Here is an 18,965-nt window from a genome sequence, read left to right as displayed (position 1 = left end):
CCATTGGCGGTGAAGTAAGGGTGATATATTTCCAAGTCAGGATGGTATGTAGTTTGGGGTGAATTTGCAGGTGGTGGTGTTCCCATGCATCTGCTGCCCTCGTCCTTCTTGGTGGTAATGGTCAACACCATCCCTGAGGAGGTGACCTTAACCCTGGCACTGGGCAGGCAACATAGTCTTCAGGACTGAAATGGGTGGACACATGGCAGATGAAATTTAATGCCAGGAGGTACGAAGTGGTATGTATTGATAGCAAGTATGATGAAAGGCAAAATAAAACAAATAGTTATAAAAATGCATTTATAAAGGGAGTGCAGGAACAGTGGGACCTGGTGGTATATGTATACAGATCATAGAAGGTAGCAGGCCAGCACAGAAAGTGGTTAAACAGGCATATGGGATCCTGGGCTTTATAAACAGAGGCATCGAGTATAAAAGGGTGGAAGTTATAATGAAACTGTATAAGAACTCTGGCTTGGCTTTAACTGGAGAATTGTGTCCATTTCTGGTCACACCCTTTAGGAAGGGTTTGAAGATGTTAGTGAGGATGCAGAAAAGATTTATCAGAATGGTTCCAGGAAGGAGGGACTTAAGTTGCTTGGATAGACTGGAGAAGCTGGGACTGGGCTCCTTGGGAAGGGGAGGTTGCGAGGAGATTTGATGAGGTACTCAAAACCATGAGGGGCCTAAACAAAGCTTTTTTTTAAAATTTGTCCTTTCACGGTATATGTGTCCCAATGCCTAGGCCAGCATTTGTAGGAGTCCTGAGGTACCTCAGAGTGCCACATGCTACATTGAAAGAAACTGAAATGTATTACACTTTATGTAATGATAAGCTTGAACTGTAAATGTACTTTTAGACATCTTAAAAATAAAAAGTGTACTTTTTGAAATATGCGAGAAATAGTAATAGTAGCAATGGAAGAAACAGTACTCATGGTACAGTTAACAGTCATAATAAAATTACTTGTTTTTTATTATTCATTTATGGGATGTAGACATCTCTTACTAGGCCAGCATTTATTGCCCCTCCCAATTGTTCTTGAGAAGATGGTGCTGAGCTGCCTTCTTGAACCACTGCAGCCGAAGTGGTGTAGGTACACCCAGAGTGCTGTTAGGGGGGGCAGGGTGCTGTGGAGAGTTCCAGGATTTGGACTCAGCGACAGTGAAGGAATGGTGATATATTTTCAAGTCAGGATGCTGAGTGACTTGGAGGGAAACTTCCCAATGGTGGTGTTCCCATCTGTCTGCTGCTGTTGTCCTTCTAGATGGTAGTGGTTGTGGGTTTGGATGTTGCTGTCTAGAGAACCTTGGTGAGTTCCTGCAGTGCACCTTGTAGATGGTACAAACTGCTACCACTGTGTGTCAGTGGTGGAGGGAACAAATGTTTGTGGATGTAGTGCCAATCAAGCAATTGCTTTGTCCTGGATGGTGTCAAGCTTCTTTAGTGTTGTGGGAGCTGCACTCATCCAGGAAAGTGGAGGTGTATTCCATCACACTCCTGACTTGTCCCTTGTAGATGGTGGACAGGCTTTGGGGAGGCAGCAGGTCAGTTACTTGCCACAGGATACCTAGCCGCTGATCTGCTCTTATTGCCACAGTATTTATATGGCTAGTCCAGTTCAGTTTCTGGTCAATGGTAACCCCAGGACATTGATAGTGGGAGATTCAGCAATGATAATGCCATTGAATGTCAAGCAACGGTGGTTATATTCACCCTTGTTGGAGATGGTCATTGCCTGACACTTGTGTGGCACGAATGTTACTTGCCACTTGTCAGACCAAGTCATGATATTGTCCAGGTCTTGCTGCATTTGGACATGGACTGCTTCTGTGTTTGAGGAGTGAACACATCAGCGAACAGCCCCACTTCTGACCTTATGATGGAAGGAAGGTCATTGATGAAGAAGCTGAAGATGGTTGGGCTGAGGACCCAACCCTGAGGAACTCTTGCAGTGATGTCATGGAGCTGAGATGATTGACTCCAACAACCACAACTATCTTCCTTTCTGTTAGGTATGACTCCAACTAGCAGACAGTTTTCCCCCTGATTCCCATTGACTTCAGTTTTGTTAGGGCTCTTGATGCCACCCAGTCAAATGTTGCCTTGATGTCAAGGGCTGTCACTTTCACCTTACCTCTGAAGTTCTTGTCCATGTTTGAACCAAGGCTGTAATGAGGTCAGGAGCTGAGTAGCCCTGGTAGAACCTAAACACAGCATCACTGAGCAGGTAATTGCAAAGCAAATGCTGCTTGATAGCACTGTTGATGACCACTTCCATCACTTCACTGATGATGGAGAGTAGACTGATGGGGTGGTAATTTTCTGGGTTGGTTTTGTCCTTTTTTTTGTGTACAGGACATACCTGGGCAATTTTCCACATAGCCGGATAGATGCCAGTGTGGTAGCTGTACTGAAACAGCTTGGCTAGGGGTGCAGCAAGTTCTGGAGCACAAGTCTTCAGTACTATTTCTGGAAATTTGACAGGGCTGAAAGTCTTTGCAGTATCTATTGCCTTCAGCCGTTTCTTGATATCATGTGGAGTGAATTGAATTGGCTCAAGGCTGGCATCTGTGGGGACCTCCGGAGGAGGCCGAGATTGATCATCCACTTGGCACTTCTGGCTGAACATTGTAGCAAATGCTTCAGCCTTATCTTCTGCACTGATGTGCTGGGCTCCTCCATCATTGAGGATGGGGATTTTTGTGGAGCCTCTTCCTCCAGTGAGTTGTTTAATTGTCCACCACCATTCACGGCTGGACGTTGCAGGACTGCAGAGCTTAGATCTGACCTGTTGGCTGTGGAATCACTTAGCTCTGTCTATTGCTTGCTGCTTATGCTGTTTGGCACACAAGTAGTCCTGTGTTGTAGCTTCGCCAAATTGACACCTCAATTTTAGGGATGCCTGGTGTTGCTCCTGGCATGCCTTCCTGCATTCTTCATTGAACCAGGGATGATCCTCTGGCTTGGTGGTAGAGTGTGGGATATGCCAGGCCATGAGGTCACAGATTGTGGTTTAGTACAATTCTGCTGTTGCTGATGGCCCACAGCACCTCATGATTGCCCAGTCTTGAGTTGCTAGATCTGTTCAAAAGCTATCCCATTTAGCACGGTGATAATGCCATACAACACGATGGAGGGCATCCTCAATGTGAAGGTGGGACTTCATCTCCACCAGGACTGTGCGGTGGTCACTCCTACCATGGACAGATGCATCTGCGGCAGGCAGGTTGGTGAGGATGAGCTCAAGTATGTTTTTCCCTCTTGTTGGTTCCTTCACCACTTGTCGCAGACCCAGTCTAGCAGCTATGTCCTTCAGGACTCGGCCAGCTTGGTCAGCAGTGGTGCTTCCGAGCCACTCTTGGTGATGGACATTGATGTCCCCCACCCAGAGAACATTCTGCACCCTTGCCATCCTCAGTGCTTCCTCCAAGTGATGGAGGAGCATTGATTCATCAGCTGAAGTTGGATGGTACGTGGTAATCAGCAGGAAGTTTTCTGGCCCATGTTTGACCTGATGCCATGAGACTTCTTGGGGTCCGGAGTCGATGTTGAGGACTCACTCCATTGTATACCACTGTGCCACCACCTCTGCTGGGCCTGTCCTGTTAGGGGGACAGGACATACCCAGGGATGGTGATGGTGGTGTCTGGAACATTATCTGTAAACTATGATTCCGTGACTATGACTGATCAGGCTGTTGGCTGACTAGTCTGAGAGACAGCTCCCCCAATTTTGACACAAGTTGTTAGTAAGGAGGACTTTGCGGGATCAACAGGACTAACTTTGGTGCTGTCGTTTCCGGTGCCTAGGTCGATGCTGGGTGGTCCATCCAGTTTTATTCCTTTTTTTAGATTTCTTAGCATTTTGATGCAACTGAGTAGCTTGCTAGGCCATTTCAGAGGGCATTTAAGAGTTAACCACATTGATGTGGGTCTGGAGTCACATCCAGACCAGACCAGGTAAGGACAGAAGATTCCCTTCCCTAAAGTTTCCTTCCCTAGAAATAGTAGCAGTAGCAAAAAAAAAATACAATAAAGTGGTAGGAATGAAAGTATCAACGCATGTAGGATAGTGGATGTCGGAGTATAACAGGTATCAGCAATGACTCAGTGCTAATAATCTCACCTCGGAGTCAGAAAGCTGTAGGTTCATATCTGCTTCAGAGGGTGCAGTTTGAATTTTGGCCAATTCGTGAAACTTTGATCAGCTGCTGGTTATATGACCTGCCTCGACTGAAGTCGAAATTACAGAAAGTCGGGAGGGGCTGTTACTGTCCATGTAACATTATCACTATCTCAAGCACTTTAGTTCGGGTGGGGGGGGGAGGGGAGAACACTCTATTGGGGTAAATGACCATGCGGCCCACCTACTGGTCTTACCCCATCAACTTGCCACTACAAAATATCTCATCAGAACTAATGGGAAAGTTGGATCTGCTTTTGAGGAGAGAATAATGAGGTGGCATTTGGCTCCAAGCCCAGAGAGCTGCACCTTCTGCCTGTTCCTCCTCTATTTTTGTTAACAATCCCAAAGTTTTGAAAGTCCAATCTCACAGTTTGTATGTTGCAACTGCTGCATAAATGTTGCTTATGACAATTCCTGCCACACACACACACATATGAGTCATCTGGTTGTATTTTCTTCCCTTTATTCTTTTGGGGTACATGCATTGCTGGCAAGGCCAGGATTTGTTGCCCATCTCTAATTCCCCTTGAACTGAGTTGAACTAGGCGATTTCAGAGGGCAGTTAAGAGTCAACCACATTGCTGCAAGTCTGGAGTCACATGTAGGCCAAACCAGGTAAGGATGGCAGATTTCCTTCCCTTCACATTAGTGAACCAGTTGGGTTTAGCAGCGATCAATAATATTTGTCATGGTCACTATTACTTGAGACTAGCTTATATTCCAGATTTATTCATTGAATTTAAATTCCACCAGCTGCCCTGGTGGGATTTGAACCCATGCCCCCAAAGCAATAGCCTAAATCTCTGGGTTATCATCCAATGACATTGCCATTACCTCAACATCAAGCAAGCAGTGGGAATGAGGGCCCTGACCCATTCTCTTGTTCAGCATCGGCTATGGCTTTGTGCAACAGCAACCTGCGTACGGGGAGGTGGTAGCGTAGTGGTATTATCACTGGACTAGTGACCCAGGGTAATCCTCTGGGGACCTGGGTTTGAATCCCACCATGGCAGGTGGTGGAATTTTAATTCAATAATTACCTGGAATTGAAAGTCTAATGATGACCATGAAACCATTGCTGATTGTTGTAAAAACCCATCTGGTTCACTAACGTCCTTTAGGGAAGGAAATCTGCCATCCTCACCCGATCTGGCCTACATGTGACTCCAGGCCCACAGCAATGTGGTTGACTCTTAAAAATTCCCATCTGAACAAGGGCAATTAGGGATGGGCAATACTAATGCTGGCCTAGCCAGCGACACCCACATCCCATGAATGAGTAAAAAAAAAATTTGGACCAACCCACGGGCAGTGCCAGTGCAATGGTATTTGTTTCCCTAGGTGAACCCTTCAGACTGGTATCCCCGACACCAACACCCCCCTTCCCCATATTCCTGCCCCCTGTACACATTGTGGGAAGGAACAATAAAACCCTAATTACATCTGCATTTCCTAGTTTATAGTAAACTGACCTGCAGGGTTCTCTTTGACAATTGGTTTGAAGGCGGTGGTGCAGTGGTATTGTCATTGGAATAATGATCTAGAGACCAAGGGTAATGCTCTGGGAATCCAGGTTCAAATCCCACCATGGCAGATGGTGAAATTTAAATCCAGTTAAAAAAAAATTTGGAATTAAAAGTCTAATGATGGCCATTGTTGATTAAAATTAAAATTAAAAACACATCTGGTTCATTGATGTCCTTTAGGGAAGGAAATCTGCTGTCATTATCTGGTCTGGCCTACATGTGACTCCAGACCCACAGCAATGTGGTTGACTCTTAAATGCCCTCTGAAATGGCCAAGCAAGCCACTCAGCTCTCAAGGGCAATTAGGGATGGGCAATAAATGCGATGCCCCATCCCATGAATGATTTTCTTTTAAAAATCTGTCATATTAGGCTCAGGCTCAGTTCTCAAGTCTGATCAAAGCATACACAAACAGAAAAGAGCCTGTCAGAGGATGTAAATATGATGGGGAGAATGACTTTGGGGGAGGGGTAGATGTAGAGTAAAGGGTTAACATCAGAAGCATACATGATGCTGATGTAATAATGATGTCAGATCACCTGACTGAGGGGTCGGTAAGAGAAATCTGGAAGGAGGAAGAGCACCAACCTCGTGTAGAGGTGTAAATGTGCTGTAAATAAACAGTTATGGTTAACGAGAGTGTGGACTTAAGCTGCGTACTTTTGAGAGACTAGACAATCCCCAAGAGGGAGTGTAATGGAGGTTTGCCAGACTAATCCATGGGATGGCAGGATTCTCTTATGAGGAGAGAGTGAGCACACTGGGCCTGCATTCTCTAGACTTTCCAAGAATTAGAGGTGGTGATCTCATTGAAACTTAGAAAATTCTTACAGGGCATGACAGGGTAAGACGTAGATAGAATGAGTCTAGAACCGGGGAACACAGCCTCAATATATGGGGTGGGCCAGTTAAGGCTGAGGTGATGAGGAATTTCTCCATTCGGAGGGCGGTGAATCTTTGGAATTCTCTACCGCAGGGAGCCGTGGAAGCTGAGTCATTGAGCATGTTCAAAACAAAAAATCGATAGGTTTCTGGAGACGAATGACATCAGGGGATAGGGGATAGTGAGGGAAAGTGATGTTGAGGTGGATGATGGGCTATGATCTAACCAAATGGGGAAGCAGGCTCCAACAGGCTGAATGGCTTACTCCTGCTCCTATTTCCTAAATCGGTAGTTCTGCACCCCCTACTGCAAGACAAAACAGCCTGAACCACCAACGGCCCCATATCTTGCGGCCAGGTGAACACGAGAGAAATGTAGTCGACAGAGCGGCAAGGGTAAGCTCTTGTCCCGGTCCCGTGTGCTGAAATGCTGCGATGTTATTGGGCTGACGTGAATCCTTGGGAAGAGGGTGGGAACAGGCGAGGAACCGGGGTGTCGCCAATGGGCGAAGCGGGGTTTAACGTTTCGAGTCCGTGAGACCCTTCCTCAGGGCTCTGAGACCCCCAGCTCTGAAGAAGGCTCGTGGGGACCCCAAAAGGGTAACTCTGTTTCTCCCTTTCCACAGGCCTGCTGAGCTTTTCCAGCGTTTCCAGTTTTTATTTCAGATTTCCAGCAGCCACAGTATTTTGCCTTGGTCGCCAATGAGCATTTGGCGAGTCGCGGAGTGTCCGGAAGCCGGAGTCAAACCTCATGTTAACAGAAAGGGACAACCTGTGACCGCCTTGTTAATCTCAAACACAACCTGGTCAATGTTGCCGGTGCCGTCAAAGTTGTGCAGCAAAGTCCAGAAGGTCTTAATTCACATTTTAAAAAAAACAGCGAAGCTTTCTACTCGAACGTCCCATTATTCCCCCCCTCCCCCTCCAAATAAAAGTGCTGCAGACACTTCCAAGGTTTATTTTGTGTGTGTATGCGCATGGGTAATGGCTTATTAAATTAGCTGCTTAACTTAACAGGAATAAAGTCGAGGCTGCAGCCTTGACTTGAGGGTAATTGTCGCCATTTTTATCATAAACACAATGTGTAACTTTCAGCACAAACCGAGAGAGCATTGAAGTAAATTGAAGGAAATCTAAGACTCCCCCACTGGTGGTGCTGGAGTTCTTGGGAATAAGGGAGGAGGGAAACAGTGAGAACTCAATATTCAGCCCGGAAGGCTGTAAAGTGCATTACCCAGACCTCCCTGTCGCTTGCCATTTCAACACTCCACCCTGTTCTCATGCCCACATGTCTGTCCTTGGCTTGCTGCATTGCTCCAGTGAAGCTTAACACAAACTGGAGGAACAGCACCTCATCTTCCGACTAGGCACTTTACAGCCTTCCAGACTGAATATTGAGTTCAACAATTTTAGATCATGAACTCTCTCCTCCATCCCCACCCCCTTTCTGTTTCTTCCCCCTCCTTTTTGTTTTTCCCAATAATTTATATAGATTTTTCTTTTCCCACCTATTTCCATTATTTTTAAATGTATTTCCACCCATTGTTTATCTCTACCTTTTAGCCTTTTTAGTATTCTTTCACCCCACCCCCACTAGAGCTATCTGTACCTTGTTTGTCCTGCTTCCTACTCTTAATTAGCACATTCCTTTAGATAATATCACCACCTTCAACACCTCTTTGTCCTTTTGTCTGTGACATCTTTTGGTTATCTCCACCTACTAACGCCCCCCACCCCCTTAAACCAGCTTATATTTCACCCCTTTCCTATTTTTACTTAGTTCTGTTGAAGGGTCATGAGGACTCGAAACGTCAACTGTGCTCTTCTCCTCCGATCCTGCCGGAACTGCTGAGTTTTTCCAGGTATTTCTGTTTTTGTTTTGGATTTCCAGCATCCGCAGTTTTTTTTGCTTTTATCTCCCTGTTGGCCATTGGGACTAGTCAACTGAGCTACAACTGCCATCTCTGCCATCATAGGCATCTCTGCACCGCAGCCACTAACTTCCCACTAACTGCCGGGCAGGTCGGGCTCACCTCACGTGTCACTTCCCGCAAGGGCAAGAATTATTTTGTATAAAAGTCTCCCACTCCCCTTACCTGCGACGGCATCAAGTCCCAAAAGCAGAGCGACTTGGATAAACGTGCAGAAGTTGGAGGCGGACATGATCCAAGTGGCTCCTTGATCTTCTGACCACGCCTCCAATGCAAAGCGTGAAGCCAGAGAGAGGAAGCTGCCGATTGTACCTCACTGCCTCTTGCGATCAATTCTTTAGAAATATTGAGAAAATCCCCACCCATGACGATTACGCTGCTCAGTATAAAAGCAAAAAACTGCGGATGCTGGAAATCCAAAACAAAAATATTAATAAAAATAGCTGGAAAAACTCAGCAGGTCTGGCAACATCTGCGGAGAGGAACACAGTTAACGTTTCGAGCTCAGGGGTTAGATCAATGCAGCTCCTGACAACTGGGACGACGTTGCTTCTTTATGTCATTCATTAGCTGGTTTTCATACCAGGAAATGTTTGTAATTTCTCTCTGCTGTCTTCTACCCTATCACACACCGCTCAATTTATTCTTCCCCTCCACTTGCTCTCGGTCTGTTCGATTTTAACCCTTTCTCAGTTCTGGTGAAAGGTCATTGACCTGCTGACTGCTTTTTCTCAGCACACACGCTGCCTGACCTGAATAGTTCCACTATTTAAACTGAGACTCCCGCAGCTCCAAAGGACCACTGCGCAACCCCATAGGACATACACTGTCTAACGGTGCATGTACTGTTTATCCCGTTCCCCTCCCGCTCGCCAACCCTCTCCTTACCCCTCGCCTCCTCTGTCTCCGTCCCTTTCCTTACCCCTCACCTCCTCAGTCTCTGTCCCTCTCCCAACCTATCAGTCTCCAAACCTCTCCCAACCCCTCACCACCTCACTCTCTGCCCCTCTCCAAACCCCTCACTTCCTCACTCTCTGTCCCTCTCCTGACCTCTCACCACCTCGCTCTCTGTCTCTCTCCCAAACCCTCACCTCCTCATTCCCTGCCCTCTCCTGACCCCTCACCATCTCACTCTCTGCCCCTCTCCAAACCCCTCACCCCCTCACTCTCTGTCCCTCTCCTGACCCCTCACCACCTCACTCTCCGCCCCTCTCCAAACCCCTCACCACCTCAATCCCCGTCCCTCTCCTGACCCCTCACCACCTCACTTTCTGCCCCTCTCCAAACCCCTCACCCCCTCGCTCTCTGTCCCTCTCCTGACACCTCACCATCTCACTCTCTGCCCCTCTCCAAACCCCTCACTCCCTCACTCTCTGTCCCTCTCCTGACACCTCACCATCTCACTCTCTGCCCCTCTCCAAACCCCTCATCCCCTCGCTCTCTGTCCCTCTCCTGACCCCTCACCATCTCACTCTCTGCCCCTCTCCAAACCCCTCACTCCCTCACTCTCTGTCCCTCTCCTGACCCCTCACCATCTCACTCTCTGCCCCTCTCCAAACCCCTCACCCCCTCGCTCTCTGTCCCTCTCCTGACCCCTCACCACCTCACTCTCTGCCCCTCTCCAAACCCCTCACCACCTCAATCCCTGTCCCTCTCCTGACCCCTCTCTGCCTCACTCTCTGTCCCTCTCCCAAATCCTCACCTCCTCACTGTCTGCCCTCTCCTGACTCCTCACCACCTCAATCTCTGCCGTCTCCTGACCCCTCACCATCTCACGCTCTGTCCCTCTCCAAACCCCTCACTCACTCACTCTTTGTGCCTCTCCTGACCCCTCACCACCTCACTCTCTGTCCCTCTCCAAACCCCTCACCCCCTCACTCTTTGTCCCTCTCCTGACCCCTCACCACCTCACTCTCTGTCCCTCTCCCAACCCCTCACCTCCTCATTCTCTGCCCTCCTCTGACCCCTCACCACCTCACTCTCTGCCCCTCTCCAAACCCCTCACCACCTCAATCCCTGTCCCTCTCCTGACCTCTCACCTCCTCACTCTCTGTCCCTCTCCTGACCTCTCATCTCCTCACACTCTGTCCTTCTCCTGACCCCTCACCACCTCAATCCCTGTCCCTCCCCTGACCCCTCTCCACATCACTCTCTGCCCTTCCCCCGACCCTCACCACCTCACTCTCCGTCCCTTTCCTGACCCCTCACCACTTCAATCCCCATCCCTCTTCTGGCCCCTCATCTCCTCACTCTCTGTCCCTCTCCTGACCCCTCACCACCTCACTCAACGGCATTCCCCAACCCCTCACCACCTGACTTGCTGCCCTTCTCAGGAAACAGAATATACCTGTTGTCATAAAGGCCCAGTCCTTTACCACCAAGGCGTGGGTGACCTGCTCAGGAGGAGAAGGAGAAAGAGGGAGAATAGGGGAGGCCACCAGGCTATCTGCATCTGGACAGCATCTCATCATTCTCACGTTCCCCTTAGTGAATCTTTTGATCCCCATTCTCACGCTCCTGTCCTTTTGGGGAACCAGTAACCTTTAAAGAGAAATCTGAACACCCAGAGATTAACCATTAGAAATAAGCCCCAAAAAGTTCCACCTTTAAACAAAAATAACCTTTAATGTATATAAACGAATTAAACAAAAGAGGCATTAACTTAACACTATAGTTTATAACTATGTATGTTACGCACTTGGTTTTACTTGTACTTGCCCCGAGAATTCAATTATATTTTACGATATCTTAAAATTATTTACTTTGTAGGGAGCCACCCAAATGCATGCCACAGTCCTCTCGAATTCACTTTATTGCTCCTCAGTGTCCCAGCTATTCTCCAAGATAAGGTTTTCATGTAATACTCCTTGACTGTAGAAGCTGTGGTCACCTGTTCTGGTTGTCTTCTCAATGCTGCCAAGCTAACTCTGCGGACTGCTTTTTTTGCCACAAGAAGCCCAAACTGAGGTTAAGTTCCACCCCCCTTCCATGTAGTGAACAATGATGTTAGTATTTTCTCTGTCTAACTGCAGGCCTGACTAGCAATCATTTCTTTTGGCTTTCTCTTCTCAGTGAGCTGCAAAAGGCAAGAGCTGCAACTGTTTGCTTTCAGAGCAGACACCCAGATAAACTAAACAAAAGAGCTCCCCACAGTCTATCTCTATGACAATGTGACATGCTTCGGGATGTCCTCAAAACAGAAATATCTACAAATTATTTTACCTTCAATGTTACCCTTTGATTCTGTAACCTATGTGAAGAATTTATATTGCTAATGGATGTGATTGCCCTTTCTTCAGGCTCTCTGAGCCCACAAAGAAACCCCCATGGTTGTAAATCTGATGTCAGCTTTTTCTCACCTGGAAACTACATACGTAATTTAAATCTCTTATTGAAGTAAGTGGAGACCTTTTGCTCTACCTAAGGCTTAAAGATGGGTCATCCATTGTTCACTTGTTGCACTGCTCTCCCTGACCTTGTAAGATAAACACAGGTTGGCTTTTCAGTGTAATTAACTTTAAGCTTGTTTGAATTCCATTTACTTCAGGGTTGCTTATCAGTTCCTTAGCCAGATGCTTCTATCCTATGCAGTTTCAACTTTAATTCCTAAAACTAAAAGTTATAACCTGAGACATGAATTCGGCATTTGTGACACTCAACACCTCCTCACCTTACCGCCACAGTGTCCTCTTGGCCGCAATCCTGGAATAAAACACAGCACAAAGCAACCATTTCATACCAGCTTTATCCAACAACTCTTTCAATGTTCTAGAAGGTACTCAATGACTCACCCTTCTGAATTCTCTTAGTGTTTGTTCTGTATGAGTTTTTGTCTGGCCTAGTGCTCCTACACAGTGCGATCCCAGTGGCTGCAGCATGGTTGGTGAAAGGCGACTAACTTTCACTGGGGGAAGTGCAACTCTGGGACAACAGGAGAGGCATGAGCAGAGTGGCAGTGGTGGGGACAGGAATGCTGAGGGTGAAAACAGCAGGTTTGTGCTACTGCCACTTCCCTGGGGTGACACCTCAGCAACGCCTCACCTCACCGGAGCGCAGATTTCTGGACCGCTGTGTGCGACCCTGCACACCCCTGTGCGCACTGGTGTCTGCAGCCACAATCCGCGGCCTGGGCCTGCATGGAAGCAAGCACAGATCTCGTGACCTTCCACTGCAGCAACTCAGACACTGAGGTGACTCCTGCCCGCGCTGCAATGGAAGCTGAGACGTCGGCCAACAGTCGCTGCACCATGGCTGGGTCTGCAAGTGTTTCCATGGATTGGCCACCGCTTCCACACTGGGAAGGGTGGCCTCCACGCCCAGCGTGAATCCCTGTGCCAAGTTGGAGCTGGACTCCTCCATGCTCCTTGACAGTGACAACAAGCTCCCTAGAAACCCTGCCAATGCACCAGATTTTGATGAATTTTGGTCTGCGTGTTTATCACCCTTTTTCTGTACTCCGCCACACTGAAGTCCCCATCTAAGCCCCTCTGCAGCAGATCTTGTGTGCAACCTCGCTCCTCAGGGAGTTGCTGAACATGCTACCCTTTCCCTCTGGCCTGGTTGTAGATCCCTAGTGCCCGGTCACTCACCACATGCACCTTGCATCAGAGCAGAGGTCATCAACCTGAAACGTTAGCTCTGTTTCTCTCTCTCTCTCTCTCTCTCTCCACAGATGCTGCCTGACCTGCTGAGGAGTTCCGGCATTTTCTGTCTTCATTTCGGATTTCCAGCATTGGCAGTAATGTGAGGGCCAATTTTCACACAGCACGGCTGACAGTATGAAAATGATCAGATAATCTGCTTTCACGGTGAGGATTGTGGGGTAATTATTGGCCAGGACACTGGGCAATAAGTTCCCTGCTCTACTTCAAAATAGTGCCATGGGATCTTTTAATTCCTCCTGAGAGAGCAAACAGGGTTTTGGTTCAATGTCTCGTCCACGGCACAATTTTTTCCAGAAGTGTGGCACCGAACCCCATTTTTCGGGACAAAGAGGGTTTCTGCTGTTCCTCCAGTGAAATTGCGATGCAGCCAATCACCAGCAATGCTTTTGAGTTCGCAGCAAGTGGTTGCTGGCATAGTGGAGTGAACCACCAAGGTGTATCCACCAGCATCATTTGACTTGCTTTGCCAACTGTCAAGTTTTATTTTTCATTATAATCATTTCTTCCGTGTACTTTTGATTTTTATGAACCCTTCTGGACTGACTTTAGCCACAGTGTTTGATGGGGGTCGATTCTTCAAACAGCGCCATCAATAAAGATCAGTGTTGTTATGCGGCTCTGTGTCAGTGGATGCAATCATCACATCATCACAAGGCCCTAAGGCTTGGATTACAAGGAGGGGTTACGTCATCTTCCACTGAAGGTTAAGGGGTGATTTTATTGAGGTTACGGGACTTTGGAAATAGTTGATAAGATGGATAGAGTCATAGTTATTACAGTGTAGGAGGTGCTTTGGTCACACAGAGAGACCTTCCCTGCCCGTGGGAGAGCCGAGGCCAATCTAACCTTCTAACCAGAGCTAGGTCACTCAGGGACAGAGTTCGGATGCCCTTCTTCACTCGAAGTCCACACAAACTTCCCCCCACAAAAAAACAGTCAATACTTTCTCATTTAATCATTTTAAACCTGAGATTGATAAGATTCTTTTGCCAGCCAAGGGTTTGGAGCCAAGGCAGGCTGATGGGGCTAATTAACAGAGCAGCTATGATCTCATTGAATGGCAGAGCAGGCCCGAGGGGCTGAATGGCCTCCTCCCCTTCCTATCTTACCTCTTTGACCAGATGATCAGCCACTTATCCTCATCTCTCCTTCTTGGCCTGGTGTCAGACTATGTCCACTAACTTTCCAAGCAGTGTCTTTTATTCTAACAATTGCGGAAAAAAAATCTGCAACTTATTATGCGTCTTAATGCTGCGTAGCAGCCCTGAGCACTAGGAACATTGCACTCAGTCAGTGAGGTATTTGATCATCTCCCTCACTACTCCAGCTGCCCTGGGGGCAGCGAGTGTTATTCTGCTGTCACTGAGGCCTGAGGCCTGAATCAATGAAGTTCCCACTCCAACCCCATTCCTCCACCCCTCTACTCAATGCAGGAAGAAGATAAGACAATTCTAAGTGATGAGTTGTTATAATCCGGAACAGGCTACCTGAAAGGGTGGTAGTTTTCGGAAGGGAATTGGATGAATGCCTTGAAGAGGAAAATTTGCAGGGTGATGGGGAAAGAGCAGGGTGAGGGGGGGGGTGGGGTGGGGGGGGGCTAATTGGATAGCTCTTTCAAGACACCAGCAGGAGGCAGAGTGGGTTGAGCATGCCTCTTCCTTCCCTACTGCACAACGCTAATCTGTATGTTCCGCAGCCACGGAAGGGTTAGATAGTAAGGTGGCTGCTTTCACCTCATGCCTGAAAAACTCTGATCCTTTTAAGAAGAAGGAGTGCAAGTGGGAAATGGACAATCCCTGTACAGGATTCCAGCCACTGTGGCCCCATCCGGATATGGCCTTGGCGATTTAACAATGGGCGTGGAAAAAAACTGGACGAGTCCCAATGACGGGAGGGGGGATCTGAATGGCAGAAAGAAAGACTTGTGTTTATACAACGTCTTTCATGACCACAGGATGTCTCAAAGTACTTTACAGCCAATGAAGTATTTTTGAAGCAAATAGCCACACTTGCAATGTAGACAAATGGGTGATCCGTGGAGAGAGAGGAATGGGGCACTTAGTGGACGGCCAATGGTAATCCAAGAGTCGAGGGGGTAAATTTGGGTGAGAGGAGGCTGTCGCAGGAAGGAAGGCGATGGGGTGGTTGGCTGAGCTCCAAGGCAGCAGGACCAGGCCGCAGGCTCCGACAGAGTTAGATTTGGGGAACTGCTCCGGTATATTTTGACCATGCGGTTCAAGGCAATAATAATTGAAGGGCTGAGTGGAGGACTCAGCCGCAGTAAGAGGTGGGGGGAGCAGAAAAGGCCAAGAGAGCCCCTTGTCACTTTGTACAATAAACAGGGTCAACCACATGCTGGGGTCAGGGGTCAGGTGGCAGGGGCAAAAGCGCTCCTATATCATTATCTAAAACTGAAAAACCTTCCATCTTTTGCCTCAAATGAGGTTTAACACTGATTTGAAATTGAAAGGATAATTCAGTTTGATAAGATGAGTAAAGATAACATTGGAACTGGCGGAAATAGTTCAGTGATTTGTGTCACAGGACCATCCAGTGTGCACATTATGCAATTACAACTCAGGGCATGACCAAATCCCATCCAAAATATGAATGTTGGAATCATAATGGTACAAAGATGGTAAGAGTAGGTGGTAATAAAGTGAGGCAAATGGAGCAACAAGAATCAACATATATGCGGATGTAAAATCTTTGATAATTCTCAATATTTGAGAGTAACTGGAAACAACATTCTCATAAAATACACTTGCAAAAAATCTTTAAAGGAGAAGGCCCCATTCCCAATACTTGCCACCCTCTTACTTGCATAAGTCCCTTGTCATGCCATGTAAGCATGAAGTCATTGCACATTTTTAAAGGCTTAGATGCCTGTTTTGACAAAGGGCACTGCTGACCCTGACTTTTGGGAACTGCGAGTTGGCCAATAACCTGGAAACGTATAAAAGTGGATTGTAAAGAACATGGCCAGACCACATCCTTGTGGAATGTCACACCTGCCATTGTCAGAACTTAGCCCAAAACAGCAAGGGCAATAAGGCCTCAGGTTTTCTGTCTCCAGGAGTACTAATTAACAAAGGAGAACTAACAAAAATGATTATGTACAAGGGAAATGTTCAGGACTCCTATCTGCTTCAATTATCTGTTGATGGTTTGACCACGGGGAGGTGGAAATTCCTTTGATAACATGAATAGATTATCGATTGCTTTCTATCATAGAAACATAGAGACTAGGATCAGGAGTAGGCCATTCGGCCCTTCAAGCCTGCTCTGCCATTCAATATGATCATGGCTGATCCTCTATCTCAATGCCATATTCCCACTTTCTCTCCATATCCCTCGATGCCCCTAATATCCAAAAATTTATCAATTTTTTTCTTGAATATACTCAGTGACCCGGCCTACACATCCTTCGGTGGTAGAGAATTCCACAGGTTGACCACCCTCTGAGTAAAGAAACTTTTCCTCATCCCAGTCCTAAATGCCCTGCCCCATATCCTGAGATGGTGGCCCCCTGGTTCTAGACTCCCCAACCAGGGAAACATCCTCCCTGTGTCCAGTCTGTCTAGCCCTATTAGAATTTTATACATTTCAATCAGATCCCCTCTCATTCTTCTAAACTCTAGTGAATACAGGCTGAGTCGAACCAATCTCTCCTCATACGACAGTCCTGCCATCCCCTTCATCAGCCTAATGAACTTACGCTGCACTCCCTCTAAGGCAATTATCCTTTCTTAGGTAGGGAGACCAAATCTGCACACAATACTCCAGGTGTGGTCTCACCAAGACCCTGTATAACTGCAGTAAGACATCCCTACTTCTGAGCTCAAATCCTCTTGCAATGAAGGCCAACATACCACTTGCCTTCCTAATTGCTTGCTGCATCTGCCTATTTACTTTCATTGAATTAAATACAAGGACACCCAGATCATTTTGTACACCCACATTTCCCAATATATCACCATTTAAATAATACTCTGTCTTTCTGTTTTTCACACCGAAGTGTATTACCATATCGTGTATCATCGGCCAGTCGTCACATGACCAAAACTCTTCAATTTTTTTTTTAAAGCCTTTTATTATAAGCCCTGCTTGCTCTTTGCAGCGGACAGCAGATCGCGGAATGCAGGAGTAACATCAATGCTGAGATCTGGCGATAACACCTCACCTTCTACTGAGCCACAGGGCTTAAAGTTTTAAAGCCTCCTTGAAAGTCTATTTCTGAAAGATCCTGAGTTTGACTGGAAAAGGGAAATTGATCCTCTGTTGACAAGCATTATCAAGGCTGTCTATTCTACTTGCTGCACATCTCTTATTCTGAAGAAACTCCACAAAATCCTGTCTTCAGCTAACTGGACTTATTTGGATTTAGTAGTGAAAAAGTCCCTTTCACTGGTGTCTTATCTTCACTTTAACCGGGACTTTTCTCTTTGGCTTTAATACTCATCGGAATGAAACTCCTCTCTTCTGATGTTTCTTTCTCGAATGTGGGTGGTTTGGGTGTGTGATGTAGTGATAAGCCTTTCTGGGAAACGTGTGTGGGTGTGGGTGTGTGCGTGAATAAATAATGCTCCTGGTTTAAAAATCCATGAAGGTCTGCTACTAGTGACTCTGTAAAAACTGACTGCACACAAACAGGGTTTTCGGAGCACACCTCAGCCTTACCAAAGTTAAACCACTCTGCTCACAGACAGAAGAGTGAAAGAATTAGAGGGTTTCATTCTGTCTCTCTCCCCTGCCCATAACAATCTTATATTTTAACTTCCCCATTCAGCAAATGTTTAAACATTTGGATTCTCTGCTGTAAAACAACAATAATAACTCGTATTTATATTCTGTTCCGACGACAGGTCATCAGCCTGAAATGTTAGCTCTACTCCTCTGTCCACATCTGCTGCCAGAGCAGATCCAGCATTTTCTGTTTTTATTCGTATTTATGCAGAGCCTTTAATAAAATGTCCCAAGGCAATTCACAGGGGCTTTAGAAAGCAAAGGAGGACACTGAGGAACAAAAGGAGACATGAGGTCAGATGACCAAAAGGTTGGTCAAGGAGATACATTTTGAGGAGTGTCTTAAAGGGGGAAAGTTGAGATAAGGAGGTGAGGAGATTTAGGGAGGGAGTCTGGAAGCTTGGGGCCAGGGCAACTGAGGGCACGGCCACCGATAGTGGAGCGATGAAAATCAAACGTGCTCGGACCAGCGTTAGAGATCAGCACAGATATCTCAGAGGGGTATGGTACCCGAGGAGATGGCAGCAAGAGGGAGGCATGAGGCCAGGAGGAACTTGAAACCGAGGATAAAAATTTTGAGATCAAAGGTATTCCTCACCAAGGAGCCAATGTAGACCAACGAGCACCAGGGTGAAAGCTGAAGGGGCTTGGGTGTGGGTTAACAAGCGGGCAGCAGAGCTTTGGATGACCTCTAGCTTACAGAGGGCAGAACGTGGGAGAACAGCCAAATGCCCATTGGAATAGCCAAGACTGGATGTAATGAAGGCACGGATGAGGGTTCCGGTAGCAGACAGGGGTAAAGCCAGACGATGTTATAGAGGGGGGGAAATAGGTGGTCTTTGAGATGGTGCAAATGTGAGGCCAGAGGTTCACCTTGCGGTCAAACACAAGTGTTGAGAAGAGACTGACCCCTCTTCAGTCAGCTGCCATTCAGCAATGCACCAGGGCCGCTGAGATGGAAACAACCCACATATTGATGTGCGGGTAGATTCTCCCCTTCCACTGACACAAGAAATTCATGAACAGA

The 18,965-nt window shown here is 47.0% G+C and overlaps 1 protein-coding gene across 2 annotated transcripts in view; it reads right to left on the bottom strand.

The window, feature by feature from the left end:
- Positions 1-8,860, bottom strand: part of LOC144695726 (SLAM family member 9-like) — a 44,509-nt gene extending 35,649 nt beyond the window's left edge. The window contains exon 1 of one of the 2 annotated variants that reach the window (XM_078566683.1): positions 8,694-8,860. In XM_078566683.1, coding sequence (XP_078422809.1) covers positions 8,694-8,760 — 67 coding nt within the window. In that variant the 5' untranslated portion in view covers positions 8,761-8,860. Of the gene's footprint in view, positions 1-4,129; positions 4,249-8,693 lie in introns of those variants that run through there. The other variant, XM_078566684.1, reaches the window with a different exon arrangement.
- Positions 8,861-18,965: the final 10,105 nt, after the last annotated feature.

This window comes from Cetorhinus maximus, chromosome 21, assembly GCF_964194155.1.
Source record: "Cetorhinus maximus chromosome 21, sCetMax3.hap1.1, whole genome shotgun sequence".
NCBI classification, from domain to species: domain Eukaryota; kingdom Metazoa; phylum Chordata; class Chondrichthyes; order Lamniformes; family Cetorhinidae; genus Cetorhinus; species Cetorhinus maximus.
The sequence above is the reverse complement of the archived record's forward strand: the minus strand, read 5'-3'. Positions and strand labels throughout refer to the sequence as shown.